A 20,994-nucleotide genomic window follows, 5' to 3' on the forward strand; every position below is an offset into this window, starting at 1 on the left:
CTTTTTAAATATTAAAATACATTTCTTACAAAAGAAAGCATTCTCATTTTAAGATTCTGAGAAGGCTTATTATTTTAAAAATTGTTAAACTTAAGGGAAAAAAAAAACACCTGAGTTAAATGTATTGTTTTCAGACCCTCTTGAATACCTTTTTGGAATAATTTTTATTAATAGCCTAAGAAATTTAGTATATCTCAGAGCATAAAGAGCCAATTAAATATTTTGGGACAGAGCAGGCCCTCAATATACTTTTGCAAAGTGAAATAAAAAGTAAACTTCAAAACTAAAAACAAAAAAAAAAGTGATAAAATTGACCTTCACTAAATCTGTTTAAAGTTCCAAGTCAACAATCACAGTTTCTCTACCTAAAACATAAAGACATGCTCCATATTATCAAATCGTACTACTAAATTGAAAACTTCAACAGGCTAATATGTAATCTGAAAAACTTCACAACTCCACTCAAAATCATATACTAACCTTCTTAAAATCAAGAATCTAAGTGTAATACTTTCCTGTATAAACTATCAAAGAGAGATGTGTAGATCTTACTTTTAAAATACTATATTTGCACTCATGATTAAGATGACATGAAGGCAAAAATCAAGGTTTAACCTAAATATTGAAAAAGGAGACTGCAGGTCATTCAATTTTGACTCACTATCCATTTGCTTTTCAGAAGAACAAAGGTGAAAGTAGTTTATGTGAAAACTCCAGAAGATTCTCAATTCCTTCACCAGAATACCAAAGCCACAATAAAGAAACAATAACTGCATTGGAAACATAACTGCATTGACCCCTCTCTTCTCATAACCCCTCCAAAACAAATGCCAGCTCAACAGCCAATTTACAGGTGACAATCTTGAGAAACAGAAGAAAACCACCATTAACCTTATACTAAGTGAGAAACTATGACTAGTCAAATTTTATCTGCAAACCCAGGGAAATTGAAAGGGAACTTAAAAAGTCATGCTCCATCATTAACAACGGTTATAATTGAGACTATAGAGAGTACTTCACATTATAAATCTGTATCATTAACGACAGTTGCCAGGCTGGGATCCTACAAGCTTGAAAAAATACTTGAAGAGGCATTTATCCATCTTACAAATCTTTGGTGATGTGTCATCATGATATGCCAGATATAAGACACACTTTTTCAAAGCTATCATCATTCAAAATTAAGACCCATTATACAAACATCAGAAAATCAGTTATCTTCATATAAAAATCTCTTGGAAAAAGTCTCACTACAATTTCATAATATCACACCCCAAGCAAACAGTTTAGCAGTCTAATCCGTTCTTGTATTATATACAGAACAACTAATATCCCTAACAGCTAGATCTGCCAATATTTAGTACTTATCTACCACTCTAGTAGATCCTATAAAACATTTTCTCATAATTCAAAATTGATAACTAGGCAAATGTAATGACAGAATTATTACTGATTTGTTGAAACATAACATCTTTTATTCATATCAATCAGAGATAAATCCATCCATATACTGTTTATAAGATCTCCGTGGATTCAAACAAGTCCTTAATAACTTAATGTGCCAAATTACCAGTTTGATGGCCTATGTATAACTTTTATCTTCATTCGTGTATCATTTTATAAATGTATAATAAATAGTATTGAATGATTTAATGCAATATCTTTTATCTTTCATGTAAGACTGTGGACTCCCTCAAGGATAGGATACTTTTCTTATTCACAATCACAAGAACCATACATACTTAGTGCTCTACCAGACGTCATACATTTGTTTTCTTTATCCCTTCAAACAATTCTGAGATAGACCTTATAATTTCAGACAAGGAAACAGATTCTAAAAAAGTAATGTACTCCAAGCCAGTGGGATAGTCTCAATTATTATTCAGCAAATATTTATTCAGTGTCCTCCTCACTGCGGACAGTGGCTTGACAATACAAGATTTCTCAACCTCAGCACTACGGACATTTGGGCGGGATTCTTGTGGGAGGGGCCACCCTGTGCATTGTAGGGTGTTTAGCAGCTTCCCTGGCCTCTACCCATTAGATGCCACTAGTAACCCCTCCAAAGTTTTGCCAACAAAAAATACATCCAGATCGTGTCAAATGTCCTTGAGGGGCATAAACTTCTCCAGTTGACAATCACTGGGCTAACGGAGTGTTTGGTAGTGAATGGGACACGTGCAGAGGCCTTACACATGCGGAAGCAGTCTGGCCTGGAGCTGGCACTCCAGCGACCTGCCAGGAGAGGGAATGTTCCAAGGAGCTGCTGCCCCTTTGGGCTCCGCCCGCCCCGCAGGAATCCAAATAGAGACCTAAACCCCCTGCAGTCCGCCCGGATCAACGCGATCACCCTCAGCTCAGCCCATCAGCAGAACCAGAGCCGCCACACAGTACATACTGAAGCACAGAAATCAATGTGCATTGGTTGAAGACACTGAGTGTTACAGTAGCCTACTATGGAGCATTATCGTGGCACCTGCTGACAAATGCCACCAGTAAGGGGGTAAGCCAGGATTCAAAACCTAGGCATGTCTGGCTCAAGAACTCATCAGCTCCACTACGTTGAGTTTTCTCAACTGAATTCATATCCCCACCCCCAGGAAGTGCTTGGTACACAGCAGAGATGCAATACAAGTCTGCTTTATCCATAAATATAAATATTGACAAACATGAATTTTGTAAAACTTTTCGGTACATTTTCAATAGGCTACTGAGAGTAACATCTCATTCCCACACCGAGGCACTGATTCTAAACCACTCTGAAGCTGGTGCACTACTACCGCATTTCTGAGACACTGAGTCTAAGACTTTCTTCTGTCATCTCAGAGCTATACACAAGCCCAAAACAATAACTCCAAATTAACACTTCTATAAATAAGTTGCTATGTGCAAATGCAAAAGATAGCAAGTTTTTTTTAAAAAGTTTAGCAATAATTGAAAGAGTGAGGCTTTCATTCAGAGATGCACAACCAATATTTACTGTGCATTTCTAACATTTACCAGATACTATTCTAGGCAGTGGGAATATGAAAACAGACAAAATGCCCACCCTCAGGGAGCTCACCTTCTGGTAATACTTATAAAAGGTGTTTTTCAAGTGCTTTACATATATTAACTCATTTATAATTCACTTATAACTCGTCATAACCCAGCGAAAGAGTCATCCTATTACTATCTCCATTAGAGATGAGGTAACTGAGGACCAGAGATGACAGGTAATTTGCCCAAAGTCACACACACACAATAGCAGAGCCAGCCAGGGGTCAGCATCGGAATCGACACTTGTCACCACTACATTACACGGCCCCTTTGAAACGTAAATAATAAAAGCTTTAATCATAACTTGAATAATAAAATTTTTAAGTCAAGTGGGATGAGCTCACTCACCAAGTCAAGCTTACACACAAATGTGGGGTAGAAGGTGGGAAAGAAGCATTTGTAATGACCTCTAAGATACATAAACCGAAGAAAATAAAAAATAATTTATTTCATTTTGGCCAATATTTAATTCATAATTCTGAAACAAATCTTTTCCCATACATCCAAAATCTGACAGACTCCCCTGTTTTATTTAATACTATTTAATTTTTTTAAAGCTGAGATAAAGCTCCTAATATACACCAGTAAACAGTACTACTCACTTGGTATGAATTAACCTCCAAGAAGAAAAACTCAAAAAATCTGTGCAGATCTCAATTTTACCAAACTTAAATTATTTTAACAAATTTAAAATCAAGGTATGAAAAAAACTATCTGGAGGACCAAAATAGTTTTATGTCAATTTTTATCCTCTTATGAATTATAACTAAATTTGTCATTTAAATAGCTTTGTTATTTTTGGGTGCCAAGAGTGCAGAACTCATATGCCCACCTGCCTGGTTGACACGCCTACACTGGATGTCTGACTTCAAACTCAACACCTCTACATCAGAACTGCTGAACCCCCAACTCTCTAACCTAGCCTTCCCTCAGTCTTCAGGATTCTGTCTTTTAGGATTCCATTACTCCAACTGACCAAAACCTTTGAGCTACTCCTGACTTTCCCTCACACCCTATTAGCGACTCAGCAAATCCCATGTAGGAGCCAAGCATTTCTAAGTCCTCTTGTTCAAGCTCCTCCCGTGTTCCCCAGCTGGCCTCCTTGCTGCCACCACTGCCCGACAGCCTTCCTCCACACAGCGGGCAGAATGAATCTATTAAAACCCTACTGAGCTCACGTCACTCCTTGGCTCACAACATCTGAACATCTCCCCATCTCCTTCACAGCAATATCTGCAATCCCTCTGGGGGCCCACAGCCCCTACATGATATGGCCCCTCTGCTCGCTCTCTAATCTCACGTCTACCACCCTTCCCGAGCATGCTCAGGCCAAAGTCACTGCAATGGCCGTTCACTCTGCCTGCAATGTCCTTCCCCCAGAGGACGTTCATGCCCTCCTTCCCATCACTCCGTTCATGTCTCTTCATTCCCTTCATTTGTAAGAGATTTCTTGACTATAAACATAGTCACTATTTTTGTGCTAATCCCACTTTATTTTTTTCCATAGCACTGGCGGCACCTAAAGTAAATATTCTTTTGCTTATTGTCTGTCTCTGCCACTGCAATGCCTGCTCCACAAAAGCAGAGATGTTTAGTTCACAGTCTGCCTGGCTTATTCTAATGATATAAAATGAACAGTGATCTTGCACTCGCGCTGCATCAGAACATCTATGGGCCTGGCAGGCAGAGCGCTGGGCCGAGCCCCTGGAAGTGGCTGATTCAGCTAGTGGGGGGTGGGGGGCGCTGGAACCTTCAGTTCCCAGTAGGTGTGGGAACTGGAGGTGCTGGGACCACATTTTAAGAACCACAGACCTAGACAATTGTATTCTTTTTTAAAAGAAGACTGAGGACCAGGAAGATGAAGGTTACATTCTCTAACAAGGTCTTATCTTAAGTATTCTATGTTCATGACTCGTGCTGCAACTTTATCCTCTATAGTTCACAAAAGCAGATGAGAAGGCTGACACCCTTTAGGAGATGTGGAAACACCAAACAACAGTGGACTCCATTAGGACAGCTGCGCATCTCTAGGAATCGTCCTGATACCCAGGGAAGGCCCTCAGTGGTCACACCCAGGTTATATGCTAGCTAAAATCAGGTCCCTTACACATGGCAGATTGGTCCAAAACACAGTCTCTCTCCTAAGACTCTGAAGTTTGACGACAGGGTCTGGGAGACGCTGATGCCAGATTACGTTAAGAGCAGGGATCTCAACAGAAGGTCCAAACCACTACTGAGGTTCTCATGGCTGCCCTCAGGCCGGTCTTTAATCCCTGTACTACACCCAATTATCTTCCAACAAATTCTTTCTTTGCTCATGTTACCAAGAACTGTTTGTATATTTGCAACCAAAAACAACTTATAAAAACAGTAAATGTATTCAATTTATAGAAAATTGTACTGGAAATGCACCTTGTGAAATATCAAAGCTTTTCCCCATTACTCCAATTTAAGACATTGATTTCCCTTCTCCAGATTAGTATACTGTTCACACAATCACTGAATCTTAGAGCACACAGCACCTTTTTCTGACCTTACAGTACCGACTCTTTCTTGTATTTGCTTTCAGAAAAGTCCTCTGAAACCTAGCGAAAAGCCAGCAATTTGCCTTTATTTATTAATATGCAGTGGACGCCTAGTACGTCCAATACTATGCACACCTGCAATATAGCAATTAATAACAAAAACAGGTTCTTGTTTTAAGTAGCTTATATTTTGTTGGGAAGAGAAAGAAAAATAAACAAATAAATAAGAAAAATATCAGATAACAAATGCTACTGCTGAGAGATAAAGAGCCTTACATGAAACAACGAGTAACCAGATTGCTTTTAGATCACATGGTCAGGGAAAGCCTCTCTGAAGTACCCGAAGCTGAAACTTTAATGACAAGCAGAAGTCAGCCCGTAGGGATCAGTGGACAGCTAACACGAAGGTCCGCAGGCTGGGAGCAGACCTGACTTGTTCTAAGAGTCCATGTGACTACACAGTGTATTGAGGAAGAGGGGAATCATTTACGGTGAGCTCCGAGAGACAGAAAGGACCGTATCATGTAAGGCTTTGCAATAAAAGGCAAAGAGTTTGGAGCTATTTATAAATTAACTGGCATAGGACAAGGAGGCTATTCGCAACAAAATGCTAATACAGGCTAGTTGAGCAAGAGAGTAAGATGAACAAAACATAAATGACAAACAGTGGTTATCACAGAAATTTTAGAGCTAAAGGCATCTTAACTGCCACATCGGCCAACCATTCATGTGACTGAAAGATGAGAGGGCCCGGCAATGGCTTCTTTGAGGTCAGGCCCAAGGTGAGCTAAGAGTGGTCCTTGGTGTTCTCCAACATTCAGCCCAAAGCTCTTTATGTAACTGTCGCCTCGGTTTGGAATCTAATACTAAGTCTTTACCATGTGCATTTCAAAAAGTGACATAGCAGCATTCAAATAGAAACATATTTAGACAATTTTTGAAGATATCCATGCCAAATTATTCACATCTCTAGCCCTCACATGAATTTTTTTAAAAAAACAGCTGACAACGCTTAAGTATTCACTACCAGATATATCTCTTCCCAAAGTACGTAAAGCAGAACAAACATTGAATGAAACAGCAGCATATACTTACGTCTGGGTACTCTTTTACAGGCACATAAAGTTTCTCTTGTAACTGAACAATAGGTCCCACAGCGTCAGGCAGCTCTGCACTCCTTTTCTCTGTACTGCCATTTAACGTGTCATTGTACATGTCTTTCCGTACTCTGCTAATTTCTGTTAAAAGTAAAAATTGTAAATGTGTTAGACGAAGACAGTCTTGCTAGTCCAGGAAAACAAAAAAGAGGGTAGGGGAGGATTTCATTCATAAAGTGTTAAAACTCAAAGAAGTAAAGAACTGTTGACCTATTCTATCATTCTCTGAATTAATTCTATGTTTAACAGGACTACAGCTGCAATTAATTTCTATCAGAAATCAAATTTATATACCAAATATTATAATTTATTATAACTAACCTCAGAGCCCAAGCTCTTATCCACTATGATACAGATCTGTCATTTTATCTAATTTCTCCACGCCTAAATGAGGCCAGTCTTTCCAATGACAGCTGCAGTAAGTAAGTATCATAACTAACACCAAAGGCTGTCTTCTACTTCAGAACTAACAGGGATGCCCAACAAACGCACAGATGTTCAGTTCAGCAGAAGTCTGAGTTTGATACTCAAATACAGTGGATAAAGCTTTAGGACTAAAGAGGTGTCTTAAAGAGAGTATAGGGAGGGCGAAGGACTGAATGAACCTTAGGAAAAGCAGCATTTAAGGGGTGAGGAAAACAAGATTCAAACCAAGAAGAAATGGCAATAGATAGGAGAGGAAGGGAAGAGGTATCAAAGCAGCTAAGAAATGACAGATTCAAGGACAGGGAGATCAACGGTGTCAAACACCACAAAGGTACAGGAAAGAGCAAAAGAAGGGTATCTTGGAATTGACCGCTAAGCCATTGGTGATGGTAAATGGAAATTACACTACATTAAGTTAATGAATAAAATATAAGAAAGAAAGATGAGATACCTAGTCAATGACCTTTAAAAAAAACTATTATGACATCCCAGGTATAAACATACTTCTCAAAAAAAAAAAAAAGTACAAGAAATCTATTTTAATGAATCAAGTTCTGTACCAAGAAATTGATTAATTCTTTCAAGAATTCTTTAAGCTTCTACAATGTGCTAGATGATACCCTCCTGCCCGCTGGAACACACTAATAAGGGCTATCATTATTAAATTAGCTGATGTCTCTGTAACCATCTCTCCATGCTGTAGATTATGTCCTCCTTGCGGAAAAAGTTTGTGCCCATTAGTATTTAAAAACATAATGCCTTTCATTTTTAAAATGTATTTGTATGCCTTCCAATCATGGAATTTCAATCTATTGCTTTTAAAGAACTATCAAATGTGAATGCACACTTGAATTTTCTTAACTAGTTATTTAAATCACTTTCAGTTAAATAAAACCCAATGCGACAAAAAGGCATCATTAAAGGTGTTCTTACCCAGTTACAAAGTCTTAATCAGTGAAAATACTATCCTCTCATACATTTTCTGCTTCAATGATGGCAATATTCATTTTATAACATTTTCTCTCTTAAATAACAATTTGTTTGTCAAAGATAACCAAATGTTTATTTCTGAATAGTAAATAATTTTTTTTTAAAATCAAAAGAACATACCTTGGGGATTTAACTACATTACAAAAACAAGACCTCATTCTTTAAGCTTTTTAAACTTCTAGTTTCATAATGAAATCTTTTCTAAAGATGTCCAGTATCAAATTAATGTTTATCTTAAATTAGCATAAGATAGCAATTCTCAAATCAAGTTTTCAGCAACCAAGTAATAATTTAAACATAAAAGATTGTTTACATAATTTATGTAATTACAGCAAGTAATTAACCAAAGGGAATTAGAAAATGTTAATATAATTAAATACACATTTATCCTTTAGTCCCGGTCTCTATATAAAAGCACTTTCAATATTATTACATTTAAATCTCCTCTTCAGAAACTGCCCAATTCTTGTTATGAAGTTAATAAACACTGAAACAGCAACCTGATAATAACATAGAACGAAACTATAGATAAAATTTGCTTATAAATATAGATGCAAACATCCTAAATGAAGAGGTTCCACCAGCATATTAAAAGAATAATGCACCAAAACAAAGTGGAATTTATACTACGAATGCAAAACTAGTTCAATATTTTAAAATCTATCAGTAACCATAGGAATAGTCTTTGAAGGGAAAAATAATGATTTTTCTAGGTAAAGAATTTTATCAAACTTAAAAAAAAAAAGACCTAGAAAATCAATTATAAATAAGAAAATTCAGACGACTAGATTAAAAAAATAAAAAACATAAATACACAAAAAACCAACACGCTTCACATATCCAACTAGATGATATAATGGAAGAAAAGATACATTTACAACTTAAGTTGTATTTCTATAAACATTGGTGTGATTCTGATTAACAACTGAAAGTTCCATGACAATCTGTTACTCTGTCTCCCCAGCTCCTAAAGTCATCCCTGGAACACAGTGGGTCCTCAATTACTACTTGGTGGACTGGGTAGATGGGGTGGGGGGTGAATGAAGGGAGGAATGAGCCAGGGTCCAGGGCATTCAAGTTAAACAAGTCATAACTGCAGCTCTCAACATGGTCCAATATAGAAGGTATATATACAAATAGATACCTAAGGAAAGTAAGGGTATAGACACAGTGGTAGCACAAAAGCAGGAGTCATCAACTCCACTACAGGTATTTGGTCAAGAAAGAAGTCAAGAGGAAAGAAACTGCTGTTTTCTAATGACAGGGAGTATATATAAAGCAAAGTACAAATCATACAATTATAAATCCCACTTTTCTTAAGATAAAAAAGTCTTTCTACCATGTTTCTTTCAGTCTTTAAGAAATACCACTCAATTTACTATTAGAACACAAATTATATACAAGACAGTACATATGGGAACAAGAAATGGCTAAGACAGTTCTAATTCTCAAGGCATTTACAATCTAATTCACTGCGGAGTCTAACCAGCGGAGTACGACCCTGTATCACCAGCAACTTTCTAGCCAGGAAATTGTTAGCACTTCTTGGCATGTTATTTACAACACTCAAGTTAGAACAAGTTTTGGTTCCAGTTCTAACAGTAACTGCTCGTGTGATTTTAGACAAGTTTCTTACTTAACCTTTCTGTGCCTGCACCTCATATAATTAGAGGTTGCTTACTGAGTGTCTCAACTGAATCCACTGGTTTCCAACCTCAGTATGCAAGGACTCCATTTATTCTTTTCCTCCATGTTTTAAAAAGTTCTGTCTCCAAAGCTTTTCATTCTGTTCAGTCCTGGCAATCAGAGCTTTTGTTAATGTTGATATCAAGTTGCTATAATCACAGCCCAAACACTACAGAAGCATGTCATCATGGGTATGGGTGATACCCTAGTTCCTTTGTAGCTGGTAGGTTCACAGGTGTTCATTTATGTCACCCCACCATGCTTCATAACTATAGTATGTTTCATGTAATTATTTTGCTGTATCAAACATTACATGAGAATGCTCAAATGTTCCCTCATCTCCACATTACTTTCATCAACCTACAGTAGTGGTTCAGAGAACCAACAGTTCAGAACCATTTATTTAATCACCTAGTAGGGTAATTCCCACTACAACACTCCAAAAATATCCAAGATCAAGACAATTTGTTTTAAACATCTTGAAGTTCTTAAATATCACAAATTTATTTCACTGAACCAAAATCTTTCCTAAAATTTCCCCCACTTCCCTTACTCAACATTCCACAGTTCACAAAAATAGGTCAAATGCCCCTTTCATATGACAGCCCTACAAATACTTGAAAAGTTCTGTAATATCTAAGCGTCCTCCTCTTTAAACTATATAATGACATGGTTTTGTACCCTCCCACTCATCTAGACACACCCCAGTAGTCTATGTCCTTTCAAATGGAACACCTGCTCCGCACACATCCTTCCAACATGCTGGGGCAGCAGACTGCCTAGGGCTGTGTACCCCCAGTCCTAACACTGTACCTCCCACAGTACTCCTATGTGTAGGAGCACCTTTACTCCTTCGGGAAGTGCATCGTACTGCTGCCATCAGGGTGGTACTAAGCCTCAGCCACAACTGCTTCTTCACACACTGGTAGACAGCTCAAAATTTTTTCATGGTTGTTTTCTACTGGACATATTCCTTCAGACTTCTGTTCATCTATCAGTTGACACTCTTTAGATTTGACTATTGTATGAGTCAAGGATCCAACCGCAATTTCACACAGCACACACGTGTCTAGCCTGGATAATAAAATACTAGCACACCTTATCAACTGTGTAATGAAATCTCAAGCTACACTAGGACCTGAGCCTCCCACTGGAGCTATCAGTTTAAACAGGAAATAATCTGTTTTGGAACCCTACAGGTTGTGCCATCAAATTTAGAATACAAATTTTTTAGTTCGGGGAAGTACTCACTTTTCCAATATTCAGGCTTCCCCAATTTTCTATGTTTTCTTGAACTCATTATTCAGTTATTACATTTTTTCAAATTTCAATATCCTGAAAACTATTTTTGCTTAGGCCTAAAAGTTTCTTTCAGTTACACTACTATTTCCTCGTATTTCTCTGCTTAAATTATCTTGATTTGTTTTTCCTTTTCCAAACTACAGCTCAATTACCAGTTAGTAAATTCTGGTCCTAAGAGAAGAGGAAAAAATAGTCACTGTACAGTTCAGTTCTGTTTTATGTGACCTGTTAATATTAATTACATCATCTGCCTTAAGCCTTTTCCCTTCCCTTTAATTCACCAAACTATGAATTTATGTAACAGGTTTATTTTAGATCATTCTTACATTTCAAAAGTCTCAGCTCATTTCTACCTTTGGCTTTTCCATCACCAAAACTCTTTTCATGTATCTGAACTACTGTATGTGCATCCCACTCTTTGCCACCTTAAAATTGTGCATTCTTTTAAAATTTGAACGATTGGATTAACAAACCAATCACTCCATGGAAAAGCAGAATGTCAGAATTAAGAACATGAAGAAATACTAGAGAACAGAAAAATACAGAGTGAGAAATCTAAATTATGAAATTAAGTTGTCATTTCCCAAGACAGATACTGCAATGCTGGAAGACTAGATAAAATAATAAAACACATCTCTATTTTACATTCTGGTGTAGAATTTTTTTGAACAAATTTAAACCAAGAAAATAAAAATTAGGAAATATTCAAAATATTTACTAGCTTACTAGAAAACATAAAACTATTAATGATATAAACATAAAATACATGAAAGTATTATTTTCATGATTTGTAACAACTCAAATTAAAAGACTGTTTAAAACACTGAAAAAAATGTTCACACAAAACATACTGTTCACTCAAGTGTTATGGTAGCTAATTCCAATTGCTCAACCGGCTATTCTTATGTTATAGATATTATATTTCATTTGGGCATCTATCTGCTTTTTCTTTGCATTTTAACCTTAAATCCATCAAAAAAATTACCTTATCACTATAGTATAGCTAGAGCTAAAACACAGAAATGAAAGATTATAGTATCAATCAACCATTATTCCTTCATTTTTTTAAATTTCATTTTCCATTAATTTATGCAGTAAAATAAGAGCCAACTCTTTATAAAAATATATATGCTTTGATGTACATAGTATAAAATATAAGTCAAGTTAAAATGACAGCTCTCATCATTTCAACTGAAGTTTATATGGGCTCTTATTTCCTCACTATCGCAAAATATTTCTGGCTGGACACTAAACCGGCACACTAATACAAACGGCAAAGTAAGATTTTAATAATTTTATGTCTTACTTAACAAATTAGTAGTCTCTATTTACATGATACTCACTAAATCTTAAAACAATAATATAAGGAGTGTATTTCTAGCCACTACATAAAGAGGTGGCTGTCATGTACCCTTAGTCAACAAAGATCTCTTCTGTTAAAAGAAACCCTAATTCAGAGTTTTTACCTAATGCAGGAAAGTTTTAAAGATATTTTGAGTGGAGTAAAACCCACAGAATAATATAACTTCACTGTGCTCATTTTTAAAAGCCATGTCCACACGGTACAGAAAGCAAATGCATTAAAAAGCAGGTTACTAGAGAATATTTACTATACAACTGAATAAACTGAACCTGATTTAATTTTCAGGTAACTGCTTTGCAAGTGGCAAAAATAAAAATAAAAATAAAAATGGTATCAATTTTCTAAATGGGACCTTATTTTTGGGGTTGAATTGTATTTGTACTTCAGAACTAGAAGCACGAAAAGAAAAACTACAAAATTAAATCCGACAAATAGCCCTCCTTCAAATTGCCAAAATTAACAACTGCAAAATTGACACATTCATACATTTCACATAAAAAATATGAAACAGCAAGTCTCATAAAATGTCCATCTTATTCCCATGGTTGTTCTCAGCAGCTGTTTTGTGTCAGTATTTAATACTAGCTGCAGCTTCCTGAAGACTATTTCAAAGCAGAAAAAAGAGTTTATTATATGATCCCATTTGTATTAAGTATGTATATTTTTAGACACATAGAAGTAAAAAAAAAAAAGATACAATACCTCAAAAAATTAAAAATAGAACAACCTTATGACCCAGTAATTCCATGTCTCATTTATCCAAAGAAATCCAAAACATTAATTCAAAAAGATATATGCATCCCTATGTTCACTGCAGCATTATTTACAGTAGCCAAGATATGGAAGCAACGTATGTCCAGCAATACACGAATGGATAAAGATGATGCTGTACATACGAGGTCTGACAACTGAGTCCGCGAACTTGCCCCTATGTGCTTACATTGGCAGCACTGTACAAACAGCTTGGGAAGGTTTCATAACCTTGGGACATCAGTGTCTCACAGCTGTGTTCGCGTTGATGTGTGGCGGTGTCTTGCTGAGTGGTGTTCATTATTGTTGCGTGTTTTTGTGTGCCATCGTGAGACTGTCTGAGCTTGAATTAGAGCAACGAAGAAACATGAAATTTCTTGTTACACTTGGCACGAGTGGAAGTGAAATCGGGGACATGTTAGTCCAAGCTTATGGGGATAATGCCATGAAGAAAACGGCAGTGTACAAATGGATTAAATGTTTTTTTCTGAGGAGAGAGAATGTGTCACTAATGAAGAGAGGTCAGGGCGGCCAGTAACAAGCAGAACTGATGAAAACATTGCAAAAATTCATCGAATTGAGCATCAAAATTGTCGACTGACTGTGAGAAGCACAGCAGGCCAAGTAAACATTGAAAGAGAAAAAGGAAAATCTTGGCATGAGAAAGATGTGTGCAAAAATGGTCCGAAGGAGCTCACCCATGAACAAAAAGCAAAGGAGAGTCGAAGTTTGCCACGACCTTTTGGAGAGGCAAGACGATGTTTTGGGCCGTGTTATCACTGGTGATGAAACATGGGTGTACCAATATGACCCAGAAACAAAGTGTCAAAGTACACAATGGAAGTCAGCCAATTCTCCACGACCAAAAAGGTTCCATCAGTCCAAATCAAGAGTCAAAATGATGCTGCTAACCTTTTTTTGATATCTGAGGGATTATTCATTATGAATTTGTACCAACTGGACAAACGGTTAAACAAGTTTACTCTTTGGAAGTGCTGAAAAGGCTGCGTGAAAAAGTTAGAGGAAAATGACCTGAACTTTTCACCAACAATTCATGGCTCTTGCATCACGACAATGCACCAGCTCACACGGCACTGTCTGTGGGGGAGTTTTTAGCCAGGAAACAAATAACTGTATTGGAACACCCTCCCTACTCACTTGATCTGGCCCCCAAAGACTTCTTTCTTTACCCGAAGATAAAGGAAATATTGAAAGGAAGACATTTTGAAGACATTCAGGACATCAAGGGTAAGATGACAACAGCTCTGATGGCCATTCCAGAAAGAGAGTTCTAAAATTGCTTTGAAGGGTGCACTAGGCACTGGCATAGGTGCATAGCTTCCCAAGGGGAGTACTTGTAAGGTGACATTCGTAGTGATATTCAGCAATGAGGTATGTAGCACTTTTTCTAGGATGAGTTTGTGAACTTAATTGTCAGACCTTGTGTATATATAACGGAATATTACTCAGCCATAAAACAGAATATCCATTTGCAACAATGTGGATGGTCTGAGAGGGTATTACACTAAGAGAAGACAGAGAAAGACAAATACCATACGATTTTACTTATATGTGCAATCTGAAAAACAAAATAAATGAACAAACCAAAACAGAAACCATGTCACAGATACAGAGAACAAACTGGTGGTTGCCAGATGGGAGGGGGTAGGGGAAATGGTGAAAAAGGTGAAGGGATTAAGAAGTACATACTGCCAGTTCTAAAAACAGTCATGGGGATGTAAAGTACTGCATGGGGAATATAGTCAATCATATTGTAAGAACTATGCGTGGGATCAGATGGGTACTAGCCTTACTGGGGTGATCACTTAGTAAGTTATATAATGTCTAACCGCTATGTTATATACCTGAAACTAATATAATATTGTACTCGGTGCCAACTGTAATTGAAAAACATTTTTTTTTTAAAGATGTACCGTGTTTCGCCGAAAAAAAGACCTAGCCGGACCATCAGTTCTAATGTGTCTTTTGGAGCAAAAATTAATATAAAACCCGGTATTATATTATACTATATTATATTATATTATATTATACCCGGTCTTATATTATAGTAAAATGCTTTACTATAATATAAGACTGGGTCTTATATTACTTTTTATTCCAAAAGACACATTAGAGCTGACTGTCCGGCTAGGTCTTATTTTCGGCGAAACACAGTACTCTCATATAGGCCTCTGAATTTTTAATCATGTCAGTGTATTAACTTCTCAAAAATACGTTTCTTAGAAGTTCTTACTTATAACATAATGATAGTAATGGATTATAATCCTTGAGACCACCATGATATAAATAATTGATAAATACATGAGAGAGAAGGGACAAAATCTTCCTGACAAAATTCCAGTTAATAAATATAGAAGGAAAGATGGATATAGAAAATCACCAATAGAAAACCTCCACAGTAATAATTACTGCAGGCAAGAACCACTCAATGAATGCTAAATTAGTGAGCAAAAGTATGAGAAACAAGATATCTGTACAGTTTCAGAGTATCTCCCCACAAGACATTAATTAATAACAAAGGAAAAGAGAGACTATTGTGAAGAAACCTGACAGATATGACCTTAACCAGGTGACCAATGCTAACATTACCAACCAGTAAGACATATACCACTAGTATGCACTGAGAATGAATGTCCTGACAGTATTTCTCTGGTTTTCTTGCCAAAAAATGCAAGACAATTCATGGCTCTTGCATCACCACAATGCACCAGCTCACACGGCACTGTCTATGAGGGCGTTTTTAGCCAGTCAACAAATACCTGTATTGGAACACCCTCCCTACTCACCTGATCTGGCCTCAATCTGACCATGAAAAATCATGAGACAAACCCAAATTTAGAATACAAAATCACCTCCCAGTAATCCTCAAACATATCAAAAGTGTCATGAAAGAATGTGACAGTCACAGATTGGAAGAAACTAAAGGGACATCACCAGTAAATGTAATACGGAATCTTGCATTGGATCCTGGACATAAGTAGGAAAACTGGTGAAATAAGAATGATATCTGCAAATTAGTTAACATTGTATCAATGTTAATGTCCCGGTTCCCATAATTATAGTATGGTTATATGAGTTAACATTAACCTCTATACTCTTTTTTCTATTTTTCTCTAAGCCTAAATTTATTTCAAAATAAAAAATTGAAATAAAAGCTTTTGCTTTTGGCCTTCGGAGTTATTTAACTGCTGAGGGGTAGTGGGTGAGGGGTGAGGTGGGGAATAGTTGTAGAAGCGAATGAAAACCATGCAAATGTCTTACTACTTTTCTAGTGGAAAAAAGAAAAACACCTGCTAACCAACAAAACCGAGCATCTCAAAAACACTCAGAATAATCAAAATAATTCAAAATGATCTTTAACAGATATTGCTTAAACAGCACACGTACTTTATTCAAACCCACCCTAAGAACATGGAGAAAAGACTACAATCCATAAACAATAACCTTTCTGTAGAAAGCAAATCTCTCTAATTCCCTACATAGTAAGGAAAAAGGATTGGCCTTGAGCTTACACAACCTGGATTTTACTCATGATTTCCTGAAAGATTTAGCTGTGTGGCTTTCAAATTAACCCTCTGGGTCTCAGTTTCCTCTTCTGTAAAATGAAGTTAGACCAGATCACATTTATGGTTTCCTCCTGCTCTAGAATTCTATCAATTAGGAGTCTGTGCACCTTCTTTTTCTTCCCCGAGAACCCCATTTTTGTGCCCCCTCTATATCAATATCTCACAGGAAAGAACTGTATGTACCCAAGGACCAACTGAGAACCACATACAGTTGGTTCTTGTACTGTCAGGATTATACATTCCAGAATGTCTTAAATTCCCAGGTACCAGGATTTAAATGATATGCTTGTGAAGCACCAAATCCTAACGTAACAGTGCTCTGCACACTTGTGTTTGGGGAAGTGAGGAGGGGATACATCTGTCCCTATGCATTTTACCCTCTTCAAGCTCCAAATCCCTTAGGACTTTAAAAGAAATTCAGTAAATCAGAATGAAAATGAAACATAACTTCCCAAAATTTTGAAGGAATTATGTCTGTGTAGGGAGAGGGGTGGGTTGCTTTTCCTAGGTAACAATTTCTTTGATTTTTAATTATCCTTTTCAATTGTATTCCCAATTCTACCTAAGCTCAAGGGAAGATAAACCTAAGATCTGTAATCACGCACCACATACTTGAGTATCACCTTAATTTCAGAAACAAAAGTAAATGAATGTCAAATGACATTCACAGATGTTACAGCAGCCTTTATACAAGAGAAATCCCTCAAACTATAAAAAACCTAAGGAGTTTTTAAAGCCGTAACAGACAATCTATCATATATAATATTCTAAAAGGTCCTTTACAGCAAGCATCAAGATTAAATTAGAAAATAAACCTTCCATTTTTGTAACAAGAGCAACACATACAGTATCCTCAGGTATCAACATGATTGGTACTGAAAACATTATTTTAATATGGTTAACAATACGATCCCCTTTAATTAAGCCAAAGCCGGTTTACGTTAGAAAGAACTAGATGCAGAAAACTTAAGGTTATACTGGCAGCACTACATCTACTATGTCTTACTGCCTCTTAAAGTGGACATTCTACTATCAAAGCTATATTCTCGGAAAGCAATTTTAATGAGTTGTAAAATGCAGAACACAGCATTCCTTTTGAGATCATAAAAGTTTAACTTATTAGAATGGAAACTAATTGCTGTCATACAAAAATATTATCAGAACAATCCAGCAAAAACCCTGGTCGAGGACATTCCAGACCAACTCTCCCTAACTCCAAATGCCTGTATCCAATTGCCTTCTCAACATGTCACCTTGACACTGACAAAACCAAACTCCTTATCTGTCCCCCAAAATTGTTCCTCCTGATCTCAGAAAATGGCAAGTCCCCATTCTCTCACATGTAATACCCAATACACCAGTAAATACTGTGTACTTACCTTTCAAAATACATGAGAATTCCACTTCTCACCACCTCAACACCGACACTAGTTCTAGCTACGATCTTTCTCACCTAAACTTAAACTAACTGAAATACCCTAATTGGTCTCCCGGCTTCCACCAGTGGCCCTGTCAGTCTATTCTGTATTCTCCAGAGTTAGCCTGTTAAAACCCAAGCAATATGTCACTCCTCTGTTCAAAATCCTCCAATGGAGCTGTTCTCAAACTTTTGATTTCAGGAGCCCACACTTAAAAAATTACCTCAAGGAGTCTAAAGAGCTAAAATTAGTCAGAGTTATATCTATCAACACTTACTGTACTGGAATTCAAAACCTTAAAGTGTTTAAATTACTTTTGATTCATTTTTAAATAATAGTAAACCCCATTACATGTTAACAAAAAACATTTTATGGAATACATATTTTCCCAACAAAATAGTTAAGAGGCATTGTTTTATATTTTTGCAAATCTTTTAAATGTCTTTCTTAATATAGATAAAAGATCCTATCATCTCAATTCAATCTGTTGCAGTATCACACAGCATATAGCCTCTAGAAGACTCCACTGCACACTGATGTGAGAATGAGTGAAAGTCAAATAACGTTATTATGAAAATAGTTTCTCCTCATAGACTCCCTAAGAGGATGCTCTAATGATTTCCCATCTCAGCGTAAAACCCCTCACAAGGATCTACAAGGGCCCACAACATCCACAGAAGTTCCCTTACCCAGCACCTCTCACCCTTCTGACCCACCCTCCTAACCAATCTACCCCTCCTCCACCCCCACTGCCCCATAGACCAGTCATAGCCCAACAAGGAACCTCCCAGTTTTGCAACGACTCTCCCTCCCTTTGGAAAGTTGTTCCCCAGACGCAGTGTGGCTCACTGCATTACCTCCTTCAAGGTCAACTTCTCAACAAGGCCCACTCAGACTTCCCTATTTAAAACTGCAACTTGCCCCAATCCATCCAGACCGCTCTGATCCCCTTTATCGTGTCCAATGTATTCCCATAATTCAAACTGCCCAACATACTACAGATGTATTTACTGCTTATTGCCCTGTCTCCTGCATAAGAATGTAAACTCCAGGATGGCAGTTAGCTTTGGTTTTGCCTTTGGTCTTATTCCCAACATTTATATCCCTGGGAAAAAACTCACTGCTCAAACAGACCTTATTAAGACCACTGGCACAAAAACATGAAAAGCTATACAAAGCATTATTGAAACTTCACTCAAGCACCAATAGGTTGTTTAATTCCTCGTTCCTTTTTGCTCTCTTTATTCTAGATTTGTGAGACTTTAAAACACTTGGTTAATAACACATTCACTACGTCAATATTGAACTCTGGTATATTTTAGATAAAATGAGAAGATATAATGCACATGCATCTAAATATGACTGGTCTTAGTTTAAAAATAAACTAACCCATAAGGAAAAGGCTGCCCTTACCAGGATTGCACCAAAAGCGTTGTAATTATTCATTCCTCTTCACGTTTTTCATAACCTCTATATTTACAGTTCTGATCAACTCTTTATTCAAAGCCTATTTAGTAAAAGTTTTCATGTAAGCTTTTATTTTATTTCCTAAAAGTACAAACTGTTTATAAAATGGATTGACCTGAATAAAGCATAATCTGAGGGTTTTTAAAAACTGTCTTAATAATCTAGGGTACAATATAATGATTTTTCATTTATGCATTTAACACGTCTTTGCCTACTATGAACTAGGTACTGACTAAGCCCTAGGGATACAGTCATGTACAAAACTAGACATGGTCCCTGCTCTATCAGAAACTAGTAAGTAAAAATAATAGCTGAAGCAGAGTACTCAGGGATGGCCTCAGAGAAGCACCTCTCAACATATTTCATATAGCAAAGCAGTAATTTTAACTTCTCTGGAACTTCTATTCCTATTATTCTAGAACATACTCTCATCTAAGGAAATTATACAAATATTAAAAGTATTATGTTGGACAAAAGAACAAGACAAACAAATGAGAAACAGAAACTCATAGACACAGACATAGTTTAGTGGTTACCAGAGGGTAAGGGGGTTGGGGGGTGAGAGATGAGGGTAAGGGGGATCAAATATATGGTGATGGAAGAACTGACTCTGGGTGGTGAACACACAATGGGATTTATAGATGATGTAATACAGAATTGTACACCTGAAATCTATGTAATTTTACTAACAATTGTCACCCCAATAAATTTAAAAAATAAATTAAAAAAAAGAAAAGAAAAAAGTATTATGTTGGATTCAGTGGTCATGCGGTCTGTATGGTTAGGAGATAGACACTTTTAGAAGTAATTATTCAGGGGAAACTGAGTCCTAAAACAGGAAATCAAAAAGAGCTCCTGCTTCCTGTAGATTTCCTATTCCTCCTGCGTGAGATTGCTTCCAGGAGTAGACAAGTTTGACAAAGCCCCTGGGGAGACCTACCAGACACACACAAAGGGACGTGGCTATAGAACACAGTTTACAATTTCTCCTTTGTAAATAAACTATCCAGGTAACTGATGCTCTGTGCCTATTCCTCCTGCTACCCAGACCCTGCTTTCCCAGGGCTGCTTTAAATGCCACAGCATCCCGTTACTGGGGATGAAGCAGAGCTGACAGACTGGGGGGCGATGGGAATGGTAGCACACAGCTCAGAGGAGGACCGCCTCTTAAACACGCAGTTTAGAGTCATGATATCTAACTTCTTTCCAAGTGACGAGTCTCCCTTCCAAGTCCGCCTTGGCGGTCAGCACTGTATTATTCCAGTCTGGTCAGAGGGCCTTCGT

The 20,994-nt window shown here is 37.0% G+C and overlaps 1 protein-coding gene across 10 annotated transcripts in view; it reads right to left on the reverse strand.

Annotated features, from left to right (window-relative positions):
• Positions 1-20,994, reverse strand: part of QKI (QKI, KH domain containing RNA binding) — a 151,096-nt gene that overhangs the window by 103,572 nt on the left and 26,530 nt on the right. For all 10 annotated transcript variants that reach the window (XR_012496815.2, XM_074333801.2, XM_074333797.2 and 7 more), the window contains exon 2: positions 6,660-6,802. Coding sequence is in view for 9 of the 10 variants with exons in the window: in XM_074333801.2 (XP_074189902.1) it covers positions 6,660-6,802 (143 nt within the window). In the remaining variant the exon portion in view is untranslated. The remainder of the gene's footprint in view (positions 1-6,659; positions 6,803-20,994) is intronic.

The sequence above is a fragment of the Rhinolophus sinicus genome, chromosome 2 (genome assembly GCF_057876585.1).
Source record: "Rhinolophus sinicus isolate RSI-liver-muscle chromosome 2, RSI-T2T, whole genome shotgun sequence".
Classification (NCBI taxonomy): Eukaryota; Metazoa; Chordata; class Mammalia; order Chiroptera; family Rhinolophidae; genus Rhinolophus; species Rhinolophus sinicus.